General features: G+C 37.2%; 1 protein-coding gene across 2 annotated transcripts in view; it reads left to right on the top strand.

Annotated features, from left to right (window-relative positions):
* Nucleotides 1-18,525, top strand: part of NUGGC (nuclear GTPase, germinal center associated) — an 88,104-nt gene that overhangs the window by 31,583 nt on the left and 37,996 nt on the right. For both annotated transcript variants that reach the window (XR_011972402.1, XM_072633821.1), the window contains exons 7-11: nucleotides 281-456; nucleotides 5,151-5,169; nucleotides 8,085-8,174; nucleotides 9,410-9,515; nucleotides 11,317-11,450. Coding sequence is in view for 1 of the 2 variants with exons in the window: in XM_072633821.1 (XP_072489922.1) it covers nucleotides 281-456; nucleotides 5,151-5,169; nucleotides 8,085-8,174; nucleotides 9,410-9,515; nucleotides 11,317-11,450 (525 nt within the window). In the remaining variant the exon portion in view is untranslated. The remainder of the gene's footprint in view (nucleotides 1-280; nucleotides 457-5,150; nucleotides 5,170-8,084; nucleotides 8,175-9,409; nucleotides 9,516-11,316; nucleotides 11,451-18,525) is intronic.

Genomic DNA, 18,525 nt, shown 5'->3' on the forward strand with positions numbered 1-18,525 from the left:
TCATTGTTAACAGTTTCTGTATCTCTTTCTTAAGTTGAGACAGTCAACAAAATAATAAACCCAGCCCTGATTTGCAACTTTTGCCGATTTCCCAGGTGTGAACACTCACAATGAAAATTTCACAATTGGCATTCCAGCAGGTCTGAACTGACTCCGTCATTCTCCTGGTTGTATGTCTGGATCTCAAACTAGTTTTCTGGACTGCTGGATATTGCCCAAGAACTAACTCTTTGTATTTTACAGTTGTTGTTCAAGTGAATGTGTTGTTGGTGCTTTCCAGACCATTGATAAGTGTTCTGTGATCTGGGTGATCAGTGACATTGAGAGAATTTCTGGCGGAAATATCCATGAAGAGCTTCTTTGTGAAAGTATCAAAGCTTGCCAGCGGGGAGTCTGCCAAGATATTGCCCTGGTGGTCACAAAGTGTGATAAACTCTATCTGCCAGAATACTTAAGGTATGGTCTTGGGTTTCCCTTTGTGCTGCTCACTCACACTTCTTTAAAGAGTCAGTGGGGTGCAATGGAAAGAGCACTGCATTTGGCACCAGAGGATTTGAATTTCAATCTTATCTCAGCTATTTTCTGTCTGTGTGACTTTGGGTAAGTGACTTAGCTTCTCTGGGCTTTATTTTTCTCATCTATAAAATGAAGGGGAGGGAGTTGCACTAGGTGATCTCCAAGGTCTCTTTCAGGTCCAAATCCTTTGTGAGAAAATGCAAGTTGCTAAAGCATGTAAAATATAGTAGGCAAAGAATGCAACTTTTGATTCTAGTTGCTGCTTTATTCTGGCTCACTTTATCACATTGGGTAAGTTATTTAAAGCCCACTGGATCTCAGTTTCCTCATCTGTAAAATGGGGAAGACTGGACTAGGTGATCTCTGAGTCTCCTCTGAGCTCTAACATACTTAGTTTAGTACCCTGTGTAGGTTGCTTCTCCAGTTTGGTGCTTAAAGATTGTCAGGTTGGGTTCTCAATGGGGCGACTACTTGAAATTCTAGGGATAACCGTAGGTAATATGCAATCAGCCAGTATCCAGGTAACTCATAGCAACTAACATTTACCAATTTGGCACAGTAAAACAAAAACAAAAACAAAAAAAACTACATAGTGTTCAAAACTTTCCCCCATAAACATAGGGCACTCTCTTTCACAAATATACACATTATCTGTGGACACAAACAGAGTACAGTGGTGGCGAGGCATACTTGTGGCCAACGTAGCTCCTGTCTCTAGTATCTCAGGGTCTCAATGGCCTTTCTTTCCTCATGGAGTCCTCTCCTCAGCTCTTCATTGGACAAAGGAAAAGGTATCTGCTAGGAAGCTTTCTCAGCTGACCCCCCAGGCACTGCTCTTTGGCAGTTTTGGCTCTTAGTTGCCAGTTATAGTTCTCCCTTGAATTCCCAGTCTTTTAAAAAAAATTGATAGCTTTAAAAAAAATATCTCCTACCTTTCCCAATATAACTTTTACCCTGGTCCTTCCAGAAAGCCATCCTTTGTAACAAATAATAAAAAAGACAAAAGGAATGTTAAACAAAACTAAATAGTGCACCACCCAAGTCCATGTGTAATATATGTTGCATGTTATATTATAGATAGAGTTCTATGTAATGTTCCAAACCCATAGTCCCCTATCTCTGCAAATAAGGGAGGGAGGTGCCTTCTTTTATCTTTTTTTTTTAGGCCAAGTTTAATCATTATATTTTAGCAGCATTCAGTTTCAATTATTCTTTCCATTTACATTGTCATACTCATTGTGTACAAATTGTTTTTTTGACTCTGTTTACTTTACTTGACAGGTAAGAGGTAAAGAGGATGGAGCACTGATCTTAGAGTTAGGAAGACCTGGGTTCAAATGTAGCCTCAGACATTAAATATGTCTAGCAAGCCACTTAATCTCTGGCTGCCTCAGTTCCTTCGTCTGTGAAATGGGAATAATAACAGGACCTACCTCCCAGGGTTGTTGTGAGCGTGAAATGAGTTAATTTTTTCACAGTATCATACATTCATTTATTTATCTATTTTTAAATTTTCTGTCCCAAATTCTCTTCTTCTCTCTACCCTGTCCTTACCCATTGAGAAGTCAAGAAATATAATATCCCAAATGGAATAAAATTTGTGAAGAGTTTTGCCAACCTTAAAGTGCTATATAAATGCTAGCTATGAGGATGATGTCTTCCCATCCTTCTGTATAGTTATTGTTTCATCCTTTCTTATAATGAAGCAATATCCCATCACATTCTTAAATCTTTCAGAGTTCTTTTCCTTTGCTTATGGTAATCATCATGTAAATTACTTTCAAAACTTCAGTTCAAAAATTTCATTTCTCATCAACTCATACAAACTTTCCTAAGTTTTCTTGAATTCTTCATACTTTCTATTTCATGATATAATATTATTTTCCAAGCAATATGTACATACAGCTCTTCAGGGCAGCTAGGTGGAGCAGTTGATAGAACTCTGGGCCTGGAGTTAGGAAGACCTGAGTTCAAATCCAGCCTTAAAATACTAGCTGTGTGATTCTGGGCAAGTCACTTAACCCTGTTTAGCTCAGTTCCTCATCTGTAAAATGAGCTGGAGAAGGAAATGGCAAACTATTCTAGTATCTTTGCCAAGAAAACCCCAAAAAGGTCACAAAGATTCAGACATGACTGAAAACAACTAAACAATGGCAACTTCAGGAACATATAATTAGGTAACATGGACATCAGACATGTAATTGCCCTGGATGGGGAAGTTATTTCTGAGAGATAGTTGCTTCCCACTTAAGTTTTCCCTTTATCCTTCTGCCCTACTGGATCCAAATTACTCCACATTCAAGATAATATTTTTCCTGAAAATGTTCCCTCCTAACCTCCAACTCTATTGTTTTTCATAATCACCCTTTCCTATATCAACATTTTTTTTCAGCTTTCAAAGGCTCTTGTATTTTCATTAGTCACCAAGACCCTGGGTCAGTATTTTGAAGAGAAAGAGATCTCAAATGGGCACATCCAATCCAATCCAATACACATTTATTTTATTTTTTAAGTTAATTTATTTATTTTTAGTTTTTAACATTCACTTCTATAAGTTTTACATTTTCTCCTCCTCCTTCTCTTTCTCTCCCCCCCACCAGATGGCATGCAAGCTGATATAGATTCTACATATGCATTCCTATTAAACATATTTTCACATTAGTCATGTTGTATAGAAAAATTAGAATCATGGGAGGAACCATGAGAAAGAAAAACAAACAAACAAACAAACAAAGAAAACAGTCTGCATTGCTCTGTATTCAGACTCCTTAGTTCTTTCTCTGGATGTGGATGACATTTTTCCATCATGAGTCTTTTGAGATTGTTTTAGGTCCTTGCATTGCCGAGAAGGGCTAAGTCTTACAAAGTTAGTCATCACACACTTTGGCTATTACTGTGTACAATGTTCTCGTAGTTCTGCTCACTTCACTCAGCATCAGTTTGTATAAGTCTTTCCAGGTTTTTTTGAAGTCTGCCTGTTCATCATTTCTTATAACACAATAGGATTCCATTACATTCATATACTACAACTTGTTCAGCCATTCTCAAATTGATGAGCATCCCCTTCATTTCCAGTTCTTAGCCACCACAAAGAGAGCTGCTATAAATATTTTTATATTTGTGAGTCCTTTTCCCATTTTTATGATCTCTTTGGACTTTGATATAAACCTAGAAGTGGTATTGCTGGGTCAAAGGGTATGTGCATTTTTATAACCCTTTGGCATAGTTCCAAATTGCTCTCCACAATGGTTGGATCAGCTCACAACTCTACCAATGAATTAGTGTTCCAACTTTCCCATATCTTCTCCAACATTTATCATCTTCCTGTTTTGTCATATTAGCCAGTCTGATAGGTGTGATGTAGTACCTCAGAGTTGCTTTGATTTGCATTTCTCTAATTAATAGTCCTTTAGAGCATTTTTTCATATGACTATAGACAGCTTTATTTTCTTCCTCTGAAAACTGCTTATTCATATCCTTTGACCATTTATCAATTGGGGAATGACTTGTATTCTTGTAAATTTGACTCAGTTCTCTATATATTGTAGAAATGAGGCCTTTATCACACACACTAGTTGTAAAACTTGTTTTCCAGTTTTCTGCTTCCCTCCTAATCTTGGTTGCATTGGCTTTGTTTGTGTAAAAAGTTTTCAATTTAATGTAATCAAAATTATCCATTTTGCATTTCATAGTGTTCTCTATCTCTTGTTTCATCATAAATTCCTCCATTCTCCATAAATCTGACAGATAAACTATTCCTTGCTCCCCTAATTTGTTTATAGTATCAGCCTTTATATCTAAATTGTGTACCCATTTGGACTTTATTTTGGCATATGGTGTCAGACATTGGTCTATGCCCAGTTTCTGCCACGCTATTTTCCAGTTTTTGCTGCAGTTTTTGCCAAATAGTGAGTTCTTATTTCAAAAGCTGTGGTCCTTGGGTTTATCAAACAGTAGTTTCCTATAATCATTGACTACTTTGTCTTGAGTACCTAACCTATTCCACTGATCTACCCCTCTATTCCTTAGCCATGCCTAGTAGTTTTGGTGATTGCTGTTTTATAATACAGTTTAAGATCTGGTATAGCTAGATCACCTTCTCTAGCATTTTTTAAAATTAATTCCCTTGATATTCTGGACCTTTTGTTCTTCCAGATGAATTTTGATATTATTTTTTCTAGCTCTATAAAATAAACTTTTGGTAGTCAATACACATTTATTAAATACCCACTATGTTCCAGGCACTGTGTTAAGAGCTGGTGATACAATTAGTAAAAAGAAGGATAAGCCCTGCTATCCAGGAGATTACAGTCTATGACTTATGACTTATCCAGAGCCAGATGGGGAACAGAGAAGTGGTGTCTACTGCCAGAGGAGTTTGTCCTTCTTTATTTAAGATCACAAATATAGAGCTGAAAGGGAGCTTTGAGGCCATCTAATCCAACCCTTTCATTTAACAGATGAGGAAACTGAATCCCAGAGATTTTATGTGATGTCCCAAGATCAGACAGGTAGTCAGTGACAGAGACAGGATTTGAACTTAGGTTCTCTGATTCCAAATCCAGAGGTTCTGCTAAAAACCATAAATGTGTTACTAAAAAGATTTTTCTTTTTCTTTCTAATTTTTTTTTTAGGGAAAGAAAAGGGGAAAATGTGAGTATGAAGTATTTCCTTTCAAATGAAACCCTTTATATAATTTGATGCAATTCAGCAATCATTTATTAAATGCCTACTTTGTTCCAGGTATGGTGCTAGGTTCAGGGAATAGATACAAAGATAAAAAAATATTCCCTTGCTTTCAAAGAATTTAGAGTTTATTGGGAAGAAATAATTTACATGGATAAACACAAAATATAAGCAAAGTGGTTTAGTGGAGTGGGGAAGGTGGAGAGAAGCACTAGCAAATGGGAGAATTGAAAGGGATTTGATTAGGAGCTACCAAGCATTGAAGGGAGATTCCAAGAGGTGGAGGTGAAGAAGGACAATATGCCAAATATGGAACATAGCCTGTGCAAAGACATGGAGTTAGGAGATGTCATATTGCCATGCATGAGGAGCAGCAATAATCTACATTATATACAGGTTCTAAGTCCAACTCTTCTACTACCTGGATGAATGAGTGACTTTTGAGTGAGTTTCTTTTCCTTTCTGGGTCTTGGTTTCCTTATCTATCCCTTATAGCTATAAATCCTGTGATACTGTATTTTGGGGTAGAAGGAAATAATGCTCCTAAAAGAGAAAAAAAAGAGAGAAAGAAATAGTAAGATTTTGTCTTTCCAGGTGGCAGTACCATTTCATGGGCATAGTGCCAGAGAGCTCAAGGCAAGGTTGTTAGGGAAGGCAGAAGACCCAGTGTGAGAGAGTTCTTACACAGTGTTGTAACTAGCATTGGCCTCTTTATGATGTCTCTCCTTATACCTTCAAATAGAAACAGCTGTATTATTGAGGTTACTTATTTACCATTCCTATACATGTTTTCTCATGGATTATAAGCTCTTTAAGAAGAGGGACTGTCAATTTCATCTTGTATTCATAATACCTAGCACAAAATATTAATAGATAATTAAAATTAAAATTTTTAAAAAATTAAAATCATAATAGGTACTTAATAAAAGTCAGGGCAGGGGTGGGGTAAGAGGACTTCCCTGTACTATACTTTTGCAGCATACACTAAAGGGAGATAGGATAGGATCTTCAAATATCTGAAGGGCTGTCATTTGGAAAAGGGTTTAGATATGTTTTGTTTTGTTCTGGATTATGGAAGTAAGGCTGAGTGGAAATTATAGGGAGCAAATATCAGCCCTTTATAAGAAAGAACTTTATCTTAAAAATTAGATGTGTTCAACAAAGGTACCAGCTACCTTGTAAAGCAGTGAACTCCCTTTCATGGGAAATGTTCTAGCAGATGCAGTGGATAGAGCACTGATCCTGGAGTCAGAAAGACCTGGGTTCAAATCCAGCCTCAGACACTTGCTAACTGTGTGACCCTGGGCAAATCACTTAACCATGTTTGCCTCAGTTTCTTCAGCTGTAAGATGAGCTGGAGAAAAAAATGACAGTATCATTGCCAAGTAAACCCCAGATGGGGTCACAAAGAGTTGGACAGGACTAAAACTACTGAACAACAACAAGATGAGAATCTTTCTGGGGTTCTGTAGAGGGCCTTTTGGCAGTGGACTGGAGTTTGAGCTAGATTCTGTCTGAGATCCTTTCCTTAATTCTTAAGATTCTGTGACTTCAGAATAAAATTTATTCTGTTTATATGATCTATTGTAATATAAACCATATTTAATATATAAGTAGTATAGTATATAATATAGAAACATAGTATATGATGTAATAATATATAATGCAATCATATATTATATAATATAAACTATGTAAACTTCATTTTGTCTGATAGTCCATCTTTATCAATTACTTGTTAGCTATGGTTGCAGAAACATTCAATTAAGATTTAACAGACTATGGGAGAGGCAGCATAATATAGTGGATGGTAAGCTGGAAAAGGAAGCCAGAAATCCTGGGCTCAAATCCTCTGTCCAGCACCTACTTGCTGCATGACCTGGAGCATATTATTCAGCTTTTACTAGCCTTATTTTCTTTATGGGGATAATAAAATGTTATAACTGCCACATAGGGTTGTTGTGAAATTCAAATGAGATTATATATGAATATATGTAAAATATTTTGCAGTAACCTTAATACTATGTAAATGGAAGTCATTGTTATTTAATATACTTGATAACAGTAACTACTATTTATCTAGCTCTTTAAAGTTTTCAATGTTCTTCACCTATTTTATCTCATTTGATCCTCTCAATGACCCTATGAGATAATGGATATGATTATCCCCATTTCACAAGTGAAAAAACTGAGGCTGAGAGAGCTTTGACTAGGGACTTGCTTAGGGTCACACTGCTAGTAAGCGTCTGGGGCTAGATTTGAAATTAGATCTTCTGACTCCAGGTTCAAAGTTCCATTCACTTACCCCTAATAATGATAATAGTATTACAAAAATATAATTGCTGTAATTATATAGCACAATTATATAATCATTAATAACAATAAATTGTTCAGTTATTTTCAGTCATGTTCAACTCTTTGTGACCCCATTTGGGGTTTTCTTGGCAAGGATATTGGAAAGAAATTAGATTTGCCATTTCCTTCTCTAGCTCATTTTACAGAGGAGGAAACTGAGGCAAACAGGATTAAGTGACTTACCTGGGGTCCACAGCTAGTCAGTGTCTAAGGATGGATTTGAACTCAGGTTTTCCTGACTCCAGGCCCAAGAGTTTAGTCATGGCACCACCTAGCTGAGCTAGTAATAGTAAATACTATTATATAAATAATATAATATGTAGCATATGATAATATAATCATCATAATATTAGCATTAGCTAGTAATAATTAACAGTGTTATGTAAATAATATAATATGTAGCATTAGTATATTACTTAATATATAATATAAACTGTAATAACGTATCATATAGAATAAATAATATATCATAGCTATTTGTAATCATAATAATTATTCACATACTTGCATTTCTTTTAACCATCTAGCGGATGATTGAAAGTCAGCGTGAGGCAATTTTAGAAAGAAATGAGACTGTGAATCTGCAAAAGAACAGGATACTCAAGGAAAAACTGAAGGTGCGTTCACTGTGTATTTTCTCTTTTGTAAATTAATCCTTCTTCAACATCTCCTCCCCTTCCCCTGAAATTTTGAGGATATCTCTAATTTTTTTCTCTCAAAATAATCTCTTTCTTAGAAGGCTGTTGCTACTCTTAGCAGCAGCAATATCTTTTCTGGGGACTATGTGGAAATGATTGAAAAAAAACTGTGGATGACCCTGTTTGTTAGCAGCAAGGGAACATACAGCTTTAGCTTCCCCCTCCCCCTTCCCCTCTCCACCCTCTAGAGGCTTGGCTTGGTGAACTATTAACTTACAGTTCCTCTGTAGTAGCAAAATATTTCTTTAAAAGGTAAAGTGGGATGAGGTGGGGGGGGGGGCATTATGAATAACTATATGGCGCTTGTTGAAAACCTCTGCAAAAACTTTGTACTGTGAGCTGTCATCTACAACAGCTATGGTGGCCCATTGGGAATGGCATGGCTTAGTTTGTTCATTGAGAGGCATCGTGTCCAGAAGAACTCAATACAGCATAGTAGATTTGTTCTTGTTACATGGCCTAAAGTCTCTAGTGTGAGTTTTATCATCACTTTATGGCTTTGTAAGACGAGTAGTTTAACTTGTTGTTGAATCATTTTCAGTTATTTAGGGTTTTCTTGGCAAAGATACTGGAGTGGTTTGCCATTTCCTTCTCCAGTTCATTTTACAGATGAGGAAACCGAGGCAAATAAGATTATGTGACTTGCCCAGGGTCACACAGCTAGTAAGTGTCTAAGACCAAATTTGAATTTAGGAAGATGACTCTTCCTGACTCCAGACCTGGGACTTTATCCACTGCGCCAGCTAGCTATAAGTCAGCTAGGCTTACCTAGGCATATAGCATGAGGAAGAATATTTGGCACATGATTTTTCTTCTTGGTGGAGGAAGGGCAGCCTGGGGATACCTCAAGGTTTTTATATTCTAAAAGTATGGCCACCGAGGGAAATAAAGATGCCATTACTGGCATGGGTGCAGCTGGATAGACAAAGATGCTCTCTCAAGATAATGTTGTTAGCACCTTCTAAATTTTCTACCCTGACACGAAACCCCAACTACTTTGTCCTTGTTACATTGTTATCTCTCCCGGAATTCTTAAGGAGCTAGAAGTGAGCCTGTTAGGGTTTACTAGAGGGTATTATAGTGTCCATTGACTTCTTGCTTTTGCTTTCTACGAATTGAGTCATTGTATTCAGTGAGTATCTATTTCATTTCAGAGAAAACTACCTACTGACTCCAGGGTTCTAGAAGCCTCAGATTTGGTATACACAGTCAGTGCTCAGGAGTATTGGCGGCAGGAGTTACTCAATGAGGAAGAGACTGGTAACGTGAACTTTTTTACCTCCTTTTTCCTCAAGTGCTTAATCCACCAAGGTTAAGCCTGACCCTTAGTGTTTTTTTCTTTCTAAGTATTTCCTGTACTAGATGATAAACTGCTTGAAGGTAGATGCCATATCTAATTTAAAATTTAATTCATTTAGATTAAATTTAAATAGATTAAATTAAATTTAATATAATTTAAACTGCCTTCCTCAGTACCTACCATAGTCCCCTGAACAAGCTAACATTTAATAAATAGGTAAATGAGTTACCTGTTTAGTTACCTGTGTGTAAGGAAATACATAGCTTGAACAGGCAGGTGAGGCTGATATTCACCAGCTTGGTTGGTCTATGGACATGTGTATCAAGAGACTTAGTGGCCCTGTCTGTTTCTTCCTAGAAAAATAGATTTAAACATGGAAGGGATTTCAGGAGCCATCTTGTCCATTACATATAAGGAAACTGAGTTCCAGGGAAGTTGTTTTTTATCCAAGGTTTGCAGAGGTAGTATCAAAAGTGGAATTTGAATCCAGGTCCTAAGACTCTAAAGTCAAAATACTTTCCATTATACTATACTGCCACTTTTGAAACTAGAGTGGATGTAATATCTTATGAATTCTGATTTGGTAGAGGTTTAGGACTAAGTTGGGTCTCTCAACTAGAATCCTCCTGACCAGGGATTTTTACTTCACCTATCTTTGACAAGCAGAGGTTATTTTGAAATTGGAGTCAGATGAACTGGATTCCAATCTCAACACTTGTGTAATCTTGGGTCTGTTATTCTCTGGATTCCCATTTTTTTAAATCTATAAAATAAAAGGATCACATTAGATGGTTCCTAAGGTTCCTTCCAGTTCTAAATCTAGGATCCTATGATTCCATAATATTCCATATCCTATGATTCTATGATGCTACAAGTATATAGAAAAACAGTAATTACAACAGTAATTACCAAAACACTCTACCTGTATAGGCCCTTGGACTAACCTGACTGATAAATGTTAATTCACACCATCTTGAACATGACTTTCTTTCTCTAAACTCCATGTTTTATTCCAATGCTGTCCAACTGAAGTAGAAATGGGGGGGGGGGGGCCTCTAAACTGTACATAAGGATCTTCGTGAGCCACATATTTAATTAGACAACTACATATTAATATTATCTGTATTCTGTTGTATTTTTATTTATTTGGTTAAATATTTTATAATTACATTTTTATCTGATCCTACAGTCAAATGTACATTTGATGCCTCTGCTTTACTCGATGCAGATAAATACACAAGATGAATATTTTGTATGTATTGACCTCTCATGTCCTCTTACAGACTTTAGGCATGGAAAAATGTGGCTCTCTGTAAGGTTAGCGTAGTTAGTGTCACCCCCCTGGTAGGCTCTGGACAAAACCTAGTCCCATCCTGACTCATCATCCTGTGGCAAACTGTTCTTCCAATTTCTATGAAAAGAATGTTGAATTTGTAATCAGAGGACCTGTGCTCCTCTGGGTGGTATAATGGCTAGAGCACTGGACCTGGAGTCAAAAAGACCTGAGTTCAAGTTCAGCTTTGGACACACTAGTTATATAACCCACAGCAAACCACTTAATCTCTGAATGCTTCAGTTTCCTCAAGTATAAAATAGGGATGATAAATAGCACCAACTTCCCAGGTTATTGAGAAGACAAAATGAAATATTCTTAAAGTACTTTGTAAATCATGAAGTACTATATACATGCTAGCTTTCTATTTAGTAAACTATACTAGTGCTTCTGGGGATATTTCTAATTGTGTTTTCGATAAATTTCAGAAATCTCAAAATTAAGAGATTATATTAGGAAAAAGTTTCTGGAGAAGAAGAGGAAAACTGTGACTGAGTATGTTACAGAGGCTTTTGGAATCCTGCTACTCACAGACACTTTTAACTCTCAGGATGGTCTGACGGTATGGAAGGATCTCGATGCAATGCCCTGCTCCTATATCCTATCAGCTAAGTGCCTACTGAAAACTACCTTCTGATACTTTCTTCTTTCTCTTTCAAAGAAGGAGATAAATTCAAGGAATCTAAAAGAGGGCTACAAAAAAGGATTAGAGGCTTGGAAAATATTCCCAAAATGGACTAGGGAAAAGTGACACAATGATTTTTCTTGTAGTTCTGAGACACATCCATCCAGTAGTGAGAGATGGAGGGAAGTGACAGGAAGCAATCAGAAGGGGAAGGCAGTTGGAGGAAAGAGCCTACATTTTTAAAATTTCTTTTTGATTTTTCTTATTTTGGACTTAACAATAAAATAAAACCAGCATTTCTATGTATAAAGTAGAACAGAAAATGAAGATTTTTACATGAAACTGTGGATTGATTTTCCTTTTAAGCAAATAATAAATTCAACAAGTCATTTTCAAAGTTTCTCTTCTCTTCTAAGCATTAAAAATGCTTTAATGACCCTTTTTTCTTTCTTTTCCTTTTTTTAAAACTTGGAAAAAAAACTCTACAAAATCATTGTAACAGATATACCTACTCAAGCTATGCAAATTCCTACATTAGTCATGTCCAAAAATTTACGTCTCAGTCTGGCATCTCGAGTCCATCATCTTTCTGGGACCATGGTTGGTTATTGCACTGATAAAAATTCTTAAGTGTTTCAAAGAACTTTTCTTTACAACTAAATTCTTCTCTTTCATTTTGCTTCAGTTCACACAAATTTTCACAAGCTTCTTTGCAACATCCCTTTTGTTATTTCTTATGGTGCAATAATATTCCATTGCATTCATATGCTACAGTTTGTTTAACTTTTCTTCAATTGATGGGGACCCTCTTAGTTTCCAGTACTTTGATCTAACAAAAATAACCACTTGAAATAGTTTTGTATATATGGGTTAATAAGGCTCTTTCTTTGATCTCCTTGGGGTACAAGCCTAGTAGTGGCATTGCTGAATCAGAAGGAATATACAGTTTAGTGACTGTGGAGGCATACTTCAGATAATTTCTGTTAATGACTAACCAGTCAGTGACTTTCCCTTATGTTACTCTTTATTTCCTTTTTTTGTACAAATTGAATACAAGTAATGAGATGGCTTGGATGATATACTCTTGGACTAATTTTTTTTTTTTTTGCCTAAAATGAGGGGTCTAGGGCATTATGAATCTCCTAAAGAATATGAAAGAAGTTTGGTAGTGTAGTGTAGGAAAGAGCTGTGCTGGAAGTCATTGGCCTTAGTCTCTCTCTGCAAGCTGGAGGTTCCCCTAGGTTCCCAGCTTCTTGTGCCTTAGAAACTGGCTTAGTTCTATCTTTTCTTATTTGCTAGGGGCTGGGAAGTATGAGGATTCAAAAATTCATAATTTTATTGAAAAGGCTTACCCCCATTAAAATTGTTATCATCTTTCCAGCTTCACATGCCACAGGCTCATTCAATAGATTAAAGTACAATTACTGAATGGATGGAATAAAAAACGAACAAAAAAATGTCATTAAACTTCCTGAATGGCCAAGTCTATGAGAACATCTCTACACAGAAGGTACCTGCAGAGGAGGACTATCAAATATAGCCCCATATCAAAGTTACAACAGGGGAAAGAGAAAAGTCTGTCCTCGTGGCAGGTAGAGATCTCTACCCAGCACAGCATCTCCTTCCCTGCCAATGACGAGGTGAAATCTGGAGTCTGATGGTCCCTGAAGGTTTCCTCTCACATTGCCCTGTGCTACCATCATGGTATGGGGTCCCTGGCTGATTGCTTCATGCTGCGAGCTCTCTTGTGTCTCATGTTTTCTATTCACCCCTTTCTGGCTTGTTACCAACAAATCCAGTGACTGATTTTTAAAGGTCCCTCTGTAACACAATTTTATACTGCATGTCTTTTTGTATAGTGAGAGATAGAGGAAGTGGGAAGATAGTTTCAGGGAAGAGTCAGGAGACTTTCTTTTACCTTATTCAATTACTCTCCTCTAAATTATCCTTTTTTCCCATTCCTTTTCTTGCACCAATAGACTTAGTCATTGTGATTTGGGGAGCACCCCCAAAACCCACCCTTTTTTAGATTTCAGAAGGGGTCTAGGGCATTATGAACCTCATAAAGAATATGGAATAGGTTTGATGATGAGATAGGAGAGTGAAAAGAGTCTTAGGTTGAGAGTCAGGAGAAAATTGGCCCCAAAGCTCTGTTACCTCCTAATTTGTGACTTAGAGTAAGTCACTTAAATGATTTTTTGCAGCACTCTTTATATTAGAAGTTATGGATAATTTAGCCTCCACATTTCAAGTTCTCTCTTGAGGTGGCAGGAAAATGGGGAGAAAAACACTGAGTATCAAAGACTTGCTGCAATGAAATGTAAGATTGCAATGAAATGTGAAATAAAATGATCCCTAGGATCCCTTTGAGTTCAATGTGATTCAGTACTTGATGCCTCTTACCCACCATGCTGCTTCCTTCATTTCTCTCCTCAGAGAGGCACATCTCAGGTGACTGTGTTAAAACTAAGCAATAAGGTTTGAAGCTGATGCAAAAAGAAATAGGGATGGCTGGCCCCAGGAGTGTGGCCAGGAAGGTGGGATGGGAGAAGAGATGAAGGAAGGAGAGATGGCTTCCACACTGTGTTAATTATCTGCATGTCAGTAATGGAGAAGGATCATTATTTAATTCAACTGCCTTTTTAAAAAAAATGACCTTTGATTTATTTGATTGGGGGGCACTTCTGATGAGGAAATCCTACCAATGCAGACTGGCACCTTTCCTGTAACTTATAATCTTTAGAGAGTTGCTTGGGGAAAAGCACCTTACTTAACAGATAATGAAATCCAGTACATGAGATTGAAATGACTTATCCAGGTCACACAGCTGGTGATTAAAAAGTGACAATAGCTAAGCAGATGTGCTCTGCAATTTTAGTAAGATGTTCACTTTTTAGACTAGTGTAGATGAAGCCAAGGAGAGACAGGTGAACATGGTGAGCATTTATGGGGAAATCTGTGTCTTCCTGTCTACTCCCATCCCCCATCCAAATCACAGAATGAACTTAAAACAAGACCTAGGGAAAATAACAAGTATTTGAAGCCTTATCATGTATAAGAGGGATTAGTTTTGTCTCATAGAGAGGCAAATACCAACTCAATATAAGGGAGAACTTCCTAAAAGTCTGAGATGTCTAAAAGTGGAATGATCGGTTTCTAAAGGCACTGAGGTCTCTGTCATTAGGGTGTTCAAGCAGAGACTGGATGACTATTTGCTGGGGACATGGTAGAGAAAATTCCTACTTCAGATAATTATTGCGTTAGATAACCTATAAGGTCATCTAATAAATTAATGATTTATAGCTTACTAAATAACGAAATGTACAGAGTTTCTCAAAAGTCTTAGTGAAGTTTTAAGCTTAAATCTGCACTAAGACTTTTGGTACACTTTTTTTTTGTCTTTCAAGTTCAGTTCTTGTGATCTTTAGTTTGGATATGATTTGTGGGGAAAAAATCCTTGGGAAAGGACATGTTTCATATTCATCCTTGGTTCTCTACAGCTTCTGGAAGAACATTTGAACTTCTTTCTGGGAAAAAATTTCCTTTGGAATGAAACCAGGGTTTTCCACCCAGCAATAGATTGCTTTTGGAAACATTTATGGAAAACCATGCAGTTGTGGTCCCCTGCAAGGCTGGTTTATTTTTACAAATACAAGGAAAAGTATCTTATAAAATAAATGGTGAAAGGTCTGCACTACATGACATTCTCTCCTAATTTTGAGGTATAGCCAAGTTCCAGGACATATTTCTGTCTTTGGAGCTAGACACTGGGTGATTGGAAGTAGAGGGATAAAAGTGGAGGTGGGAAAGGTAGGGAGATGAATATTCCATGGCACTTTTGTGATAGCTATCTGATTGAAGTGAACAGTAAATTTTCCAAAAATTCCTTAGCCTTAGATTTGGATGTTTGGTTTCAACCCTTTGTTGGAAAGTTTGGAGAGGGACTCTTGTCGGTTATTTTTAGTTCTGAGGGGAAAAAAGCCCTAAAGATGTGCAAGGCCAATTTAAAATTGCACCTCTTTACATTATAACAGATAAATTGAGAGTTTAGGAAATAAATAATTTTTAAATAATAATGTTTCCCCCCAGTTATTCACTGTTTTCTTTTGTGTCCTGAGAACTCACTCCCTTGGTCACTTCTTCATGCTTAGCACAGGGTCTTGTATGTAGAATCATTAAACTTTATTATTTTTTTTAATGTCCTCCCCACCCTACCCCTCCCCCCAAATGGGGAGGGTGGAATTTTAAAAAAATATTTATTTATTTTTAGTTTTCAACATTCATTTCCACAAAATTTTGAGTTCCAAATTTTCTCTCCATCTCTTCCTTCCCCCCACCCCATAACACCTCACATTCTGATTACCCCTTCCCTCAATATGTCCTCCCTTCTATCATACCCCTCCCTTCCCTTATCCCCATCTTCTCTCTTTTCTTGTAGGGTAAGATAGATTTCTATACCCCACTACCTGTACTTCTTATTTCCCAGTTGTATGCAAAAACAGTTCTCAACATTCATTCCTTAAACTTTGAGTTCCAACTTCTCTCCCTTCCCCCCTCCTCACTCATCCCCACTGAGAAGACAAGCAATTTAAGATAGGCTGTATATGTGTAGTTTTGCAAAAGACTTCCATAATAGTCATATTGTGTAAGACTAACTGTATTTCCCTCCATCCTATCCTGCCCTGCATTTATTCTATTCTCTCCTTTGACCTTGTCCCTCCCCAAAAGTGTTTACTTCTAATTACTCCCTCCTCCCATTTGCCCTTCTATCATCCCCCCTACCTCACTTGTCTCCTTCTCCCCTACTTTCCTGTAATGTAAGATAGATTTTCATACCAAATTGAGTGAGCATGTTATTCCCTCTTTAAGCTAAATGTGAAGAGAATAAGCTTCACTTTTCCCTCTCACCTCCTTCCTTTTCTCCTCCATTGAAAAAGCTTTTTCTTGCCTCTTTTATGAGAGATAATTTGCCTCATTCTATTTCTCCCTTTCTCCTCACAATATATTCCTCTTTCACCCTTTAATTTAATTTATTTTAGATATCATCCCTTCTTATTCAACTCACCCTTTGCTCTCTCTGTCTGTATGTGTGTGTGTGTGTGTGTGTGTGTATGTGTGTGTGTATAATCCCTCCAGCTACCCAAATACTGAGAAAAGTCTCAAGAGTTACAAATATTATCTTTCCATGTAGGAATATAAACAGTTCAACTTTAGTAAGTCCCTTATGATTTCTCTTTCCTGTTTACCTTTTCAAGCTTCTCTTGATTCTTGCATTTGAAAGTCAAATTTTCTATTCAGCTCTGGTTTTTTCATCAAGAATGCTTGAAAGTCCTCTATTTCATTGAATGACCATTTTTTCCCCTGAAGTATTATACTCAGTTTTGCTGAGTAGATTCTTGGTTTTAATCTTAGTTTCTTTGACTTCTGGAATATCATATTCCAAGTCCTTTGATTCCTTATATGGAAGTTGCTAGATCTTGTGTTATCCTGATTGTATTTCTACAATACTCAAATTGTTTCTTTCTACCTGCTTGCACTATTTTCTTCTTGATCTCAGAACTCTGGAATTTGGCTACAATATTCCTAGGAGTTTCTCTTTTCAGATCTCTTTCAGGAGGTGATTGGTGGATTCTTTCAATATTTATTTTGCCCTCTGGTTCTAGAATATCAGGGCAGTTTTCCTTGATAATTTTATGAAAGATGATGCCTAGGCTCTTTTTTTGATCCTGACTTTCAGGTAGTCCCATAATTTTTAAATTATCTCTCTTGGATCTATTTTCCAAGTCAATTGTTTTTCCAATGAGTTATTTCACATTGTCTTCTATTTTTTCATTCTTTTGGTTTTGTTTTGTGATTTCTTGGTTTCTCATAAAGTCATTAACCTCCATCTCTTCAATTCTAATTTTTAAAGAACTATTTTCTTCGGTGAGCTTTTGAACCTCCTTTTCTATCTGGCCAGTTCTGCTTTTTAAGGCATTCTTTTCCTCATTGACTTTTTGAACCTCTTTTTGCCAGTTGAGTTAGCCTATTTTTAAAGGTATTATTTTCTTAAGCATTTTTTTGGGTCTCCTTTAGCAAGCTGTTGACTTGTTTTTCATGATTTTCTTGCATCTCTCTCATTTCTCTTCCCAATTTTTCCTCCACCTCTCTTACTTGATTTTCAAAATCCTTTTTGAGCACTTCTATGGCCTGAGATTATTGTGTATTTATTTTGGAGGTTTTAGAAACCTTGAGTTCCTCTGATAGTATGCATTGTTCTTCTTCATCTGAAAGAATGGATGAAATTACCTGTTCACCAAGAAAGTAACCTTTTATAGTCTTATATTTTCCCCCTTTTTTGGGCATTTTCCCAGCCAGTTACTTGACTTTTGAGTCCTTTGTCAAGAGGAGGGTATACTCTGGGGACCTGTAAGTTCTCAGTTCCTCCAAAGTGGCACAATCCAGGGAGAGGAGTTTACTCCTCTCTTGGCCTGTGCACTGGTCTGGAAACAACCAAACACTTTTCTGTCCAGAATCTGCAAGCCTTCAGTTCCATCATGCCAACCAGTGTTCCTCCTCACCCCAGGGCCATGCTCAGGGCTGAGATATAGATCAGCTCTTCAATTCCCCCAGGGGCTTTAGGTGGAGGGCTCCAAAAATGGATGGTTCCACTGCAGTGGCTGCTCCCATTGGTCCAGACCACATTCTCTTCTGCGTGATGGAGCTTTCTCACTGACCTTTGAAGCTCTCTTTGGCATTTGTGGGTTGAGCAATATGGGAACTACTGCTGCTGGTGGCTCCCTGAAGCCTGTTCCTAGTCCTGTCCCTGCCAAGCCACACGGCCCATGCTGGGTTGCGTTCTGCTCTACACCCAAAGTGATAGACCTTTCCTGTCGACCTTCCAGGCTGTCTTGGGCTGGAAATCTTTCACTCTGTCTTTTTGTGGCTTCTGCTGCTCTAGAATTTGTTTAGAGTCATTTTTTACAGGTATTTTATTAGCTATGTGGGGGAGCTTCTGCAAGTCTGTTTTTCT

The sequence above is a fragment of the Notamacropus eugenii genome, chromosome 1, assembly GCF_028372415.1.
Source record: "Notamacropus eugenii isolate mMacEug1 chromosome 1, mMacEug1.pri_v2, whole genome shotgun sequence".
Lineage (NCBI taxonomy): Eukaryota > Metazoa > Chordata > Mammalia > Diprotodontia > Macropodidae > Notamacropus > Notamacropus eugenii.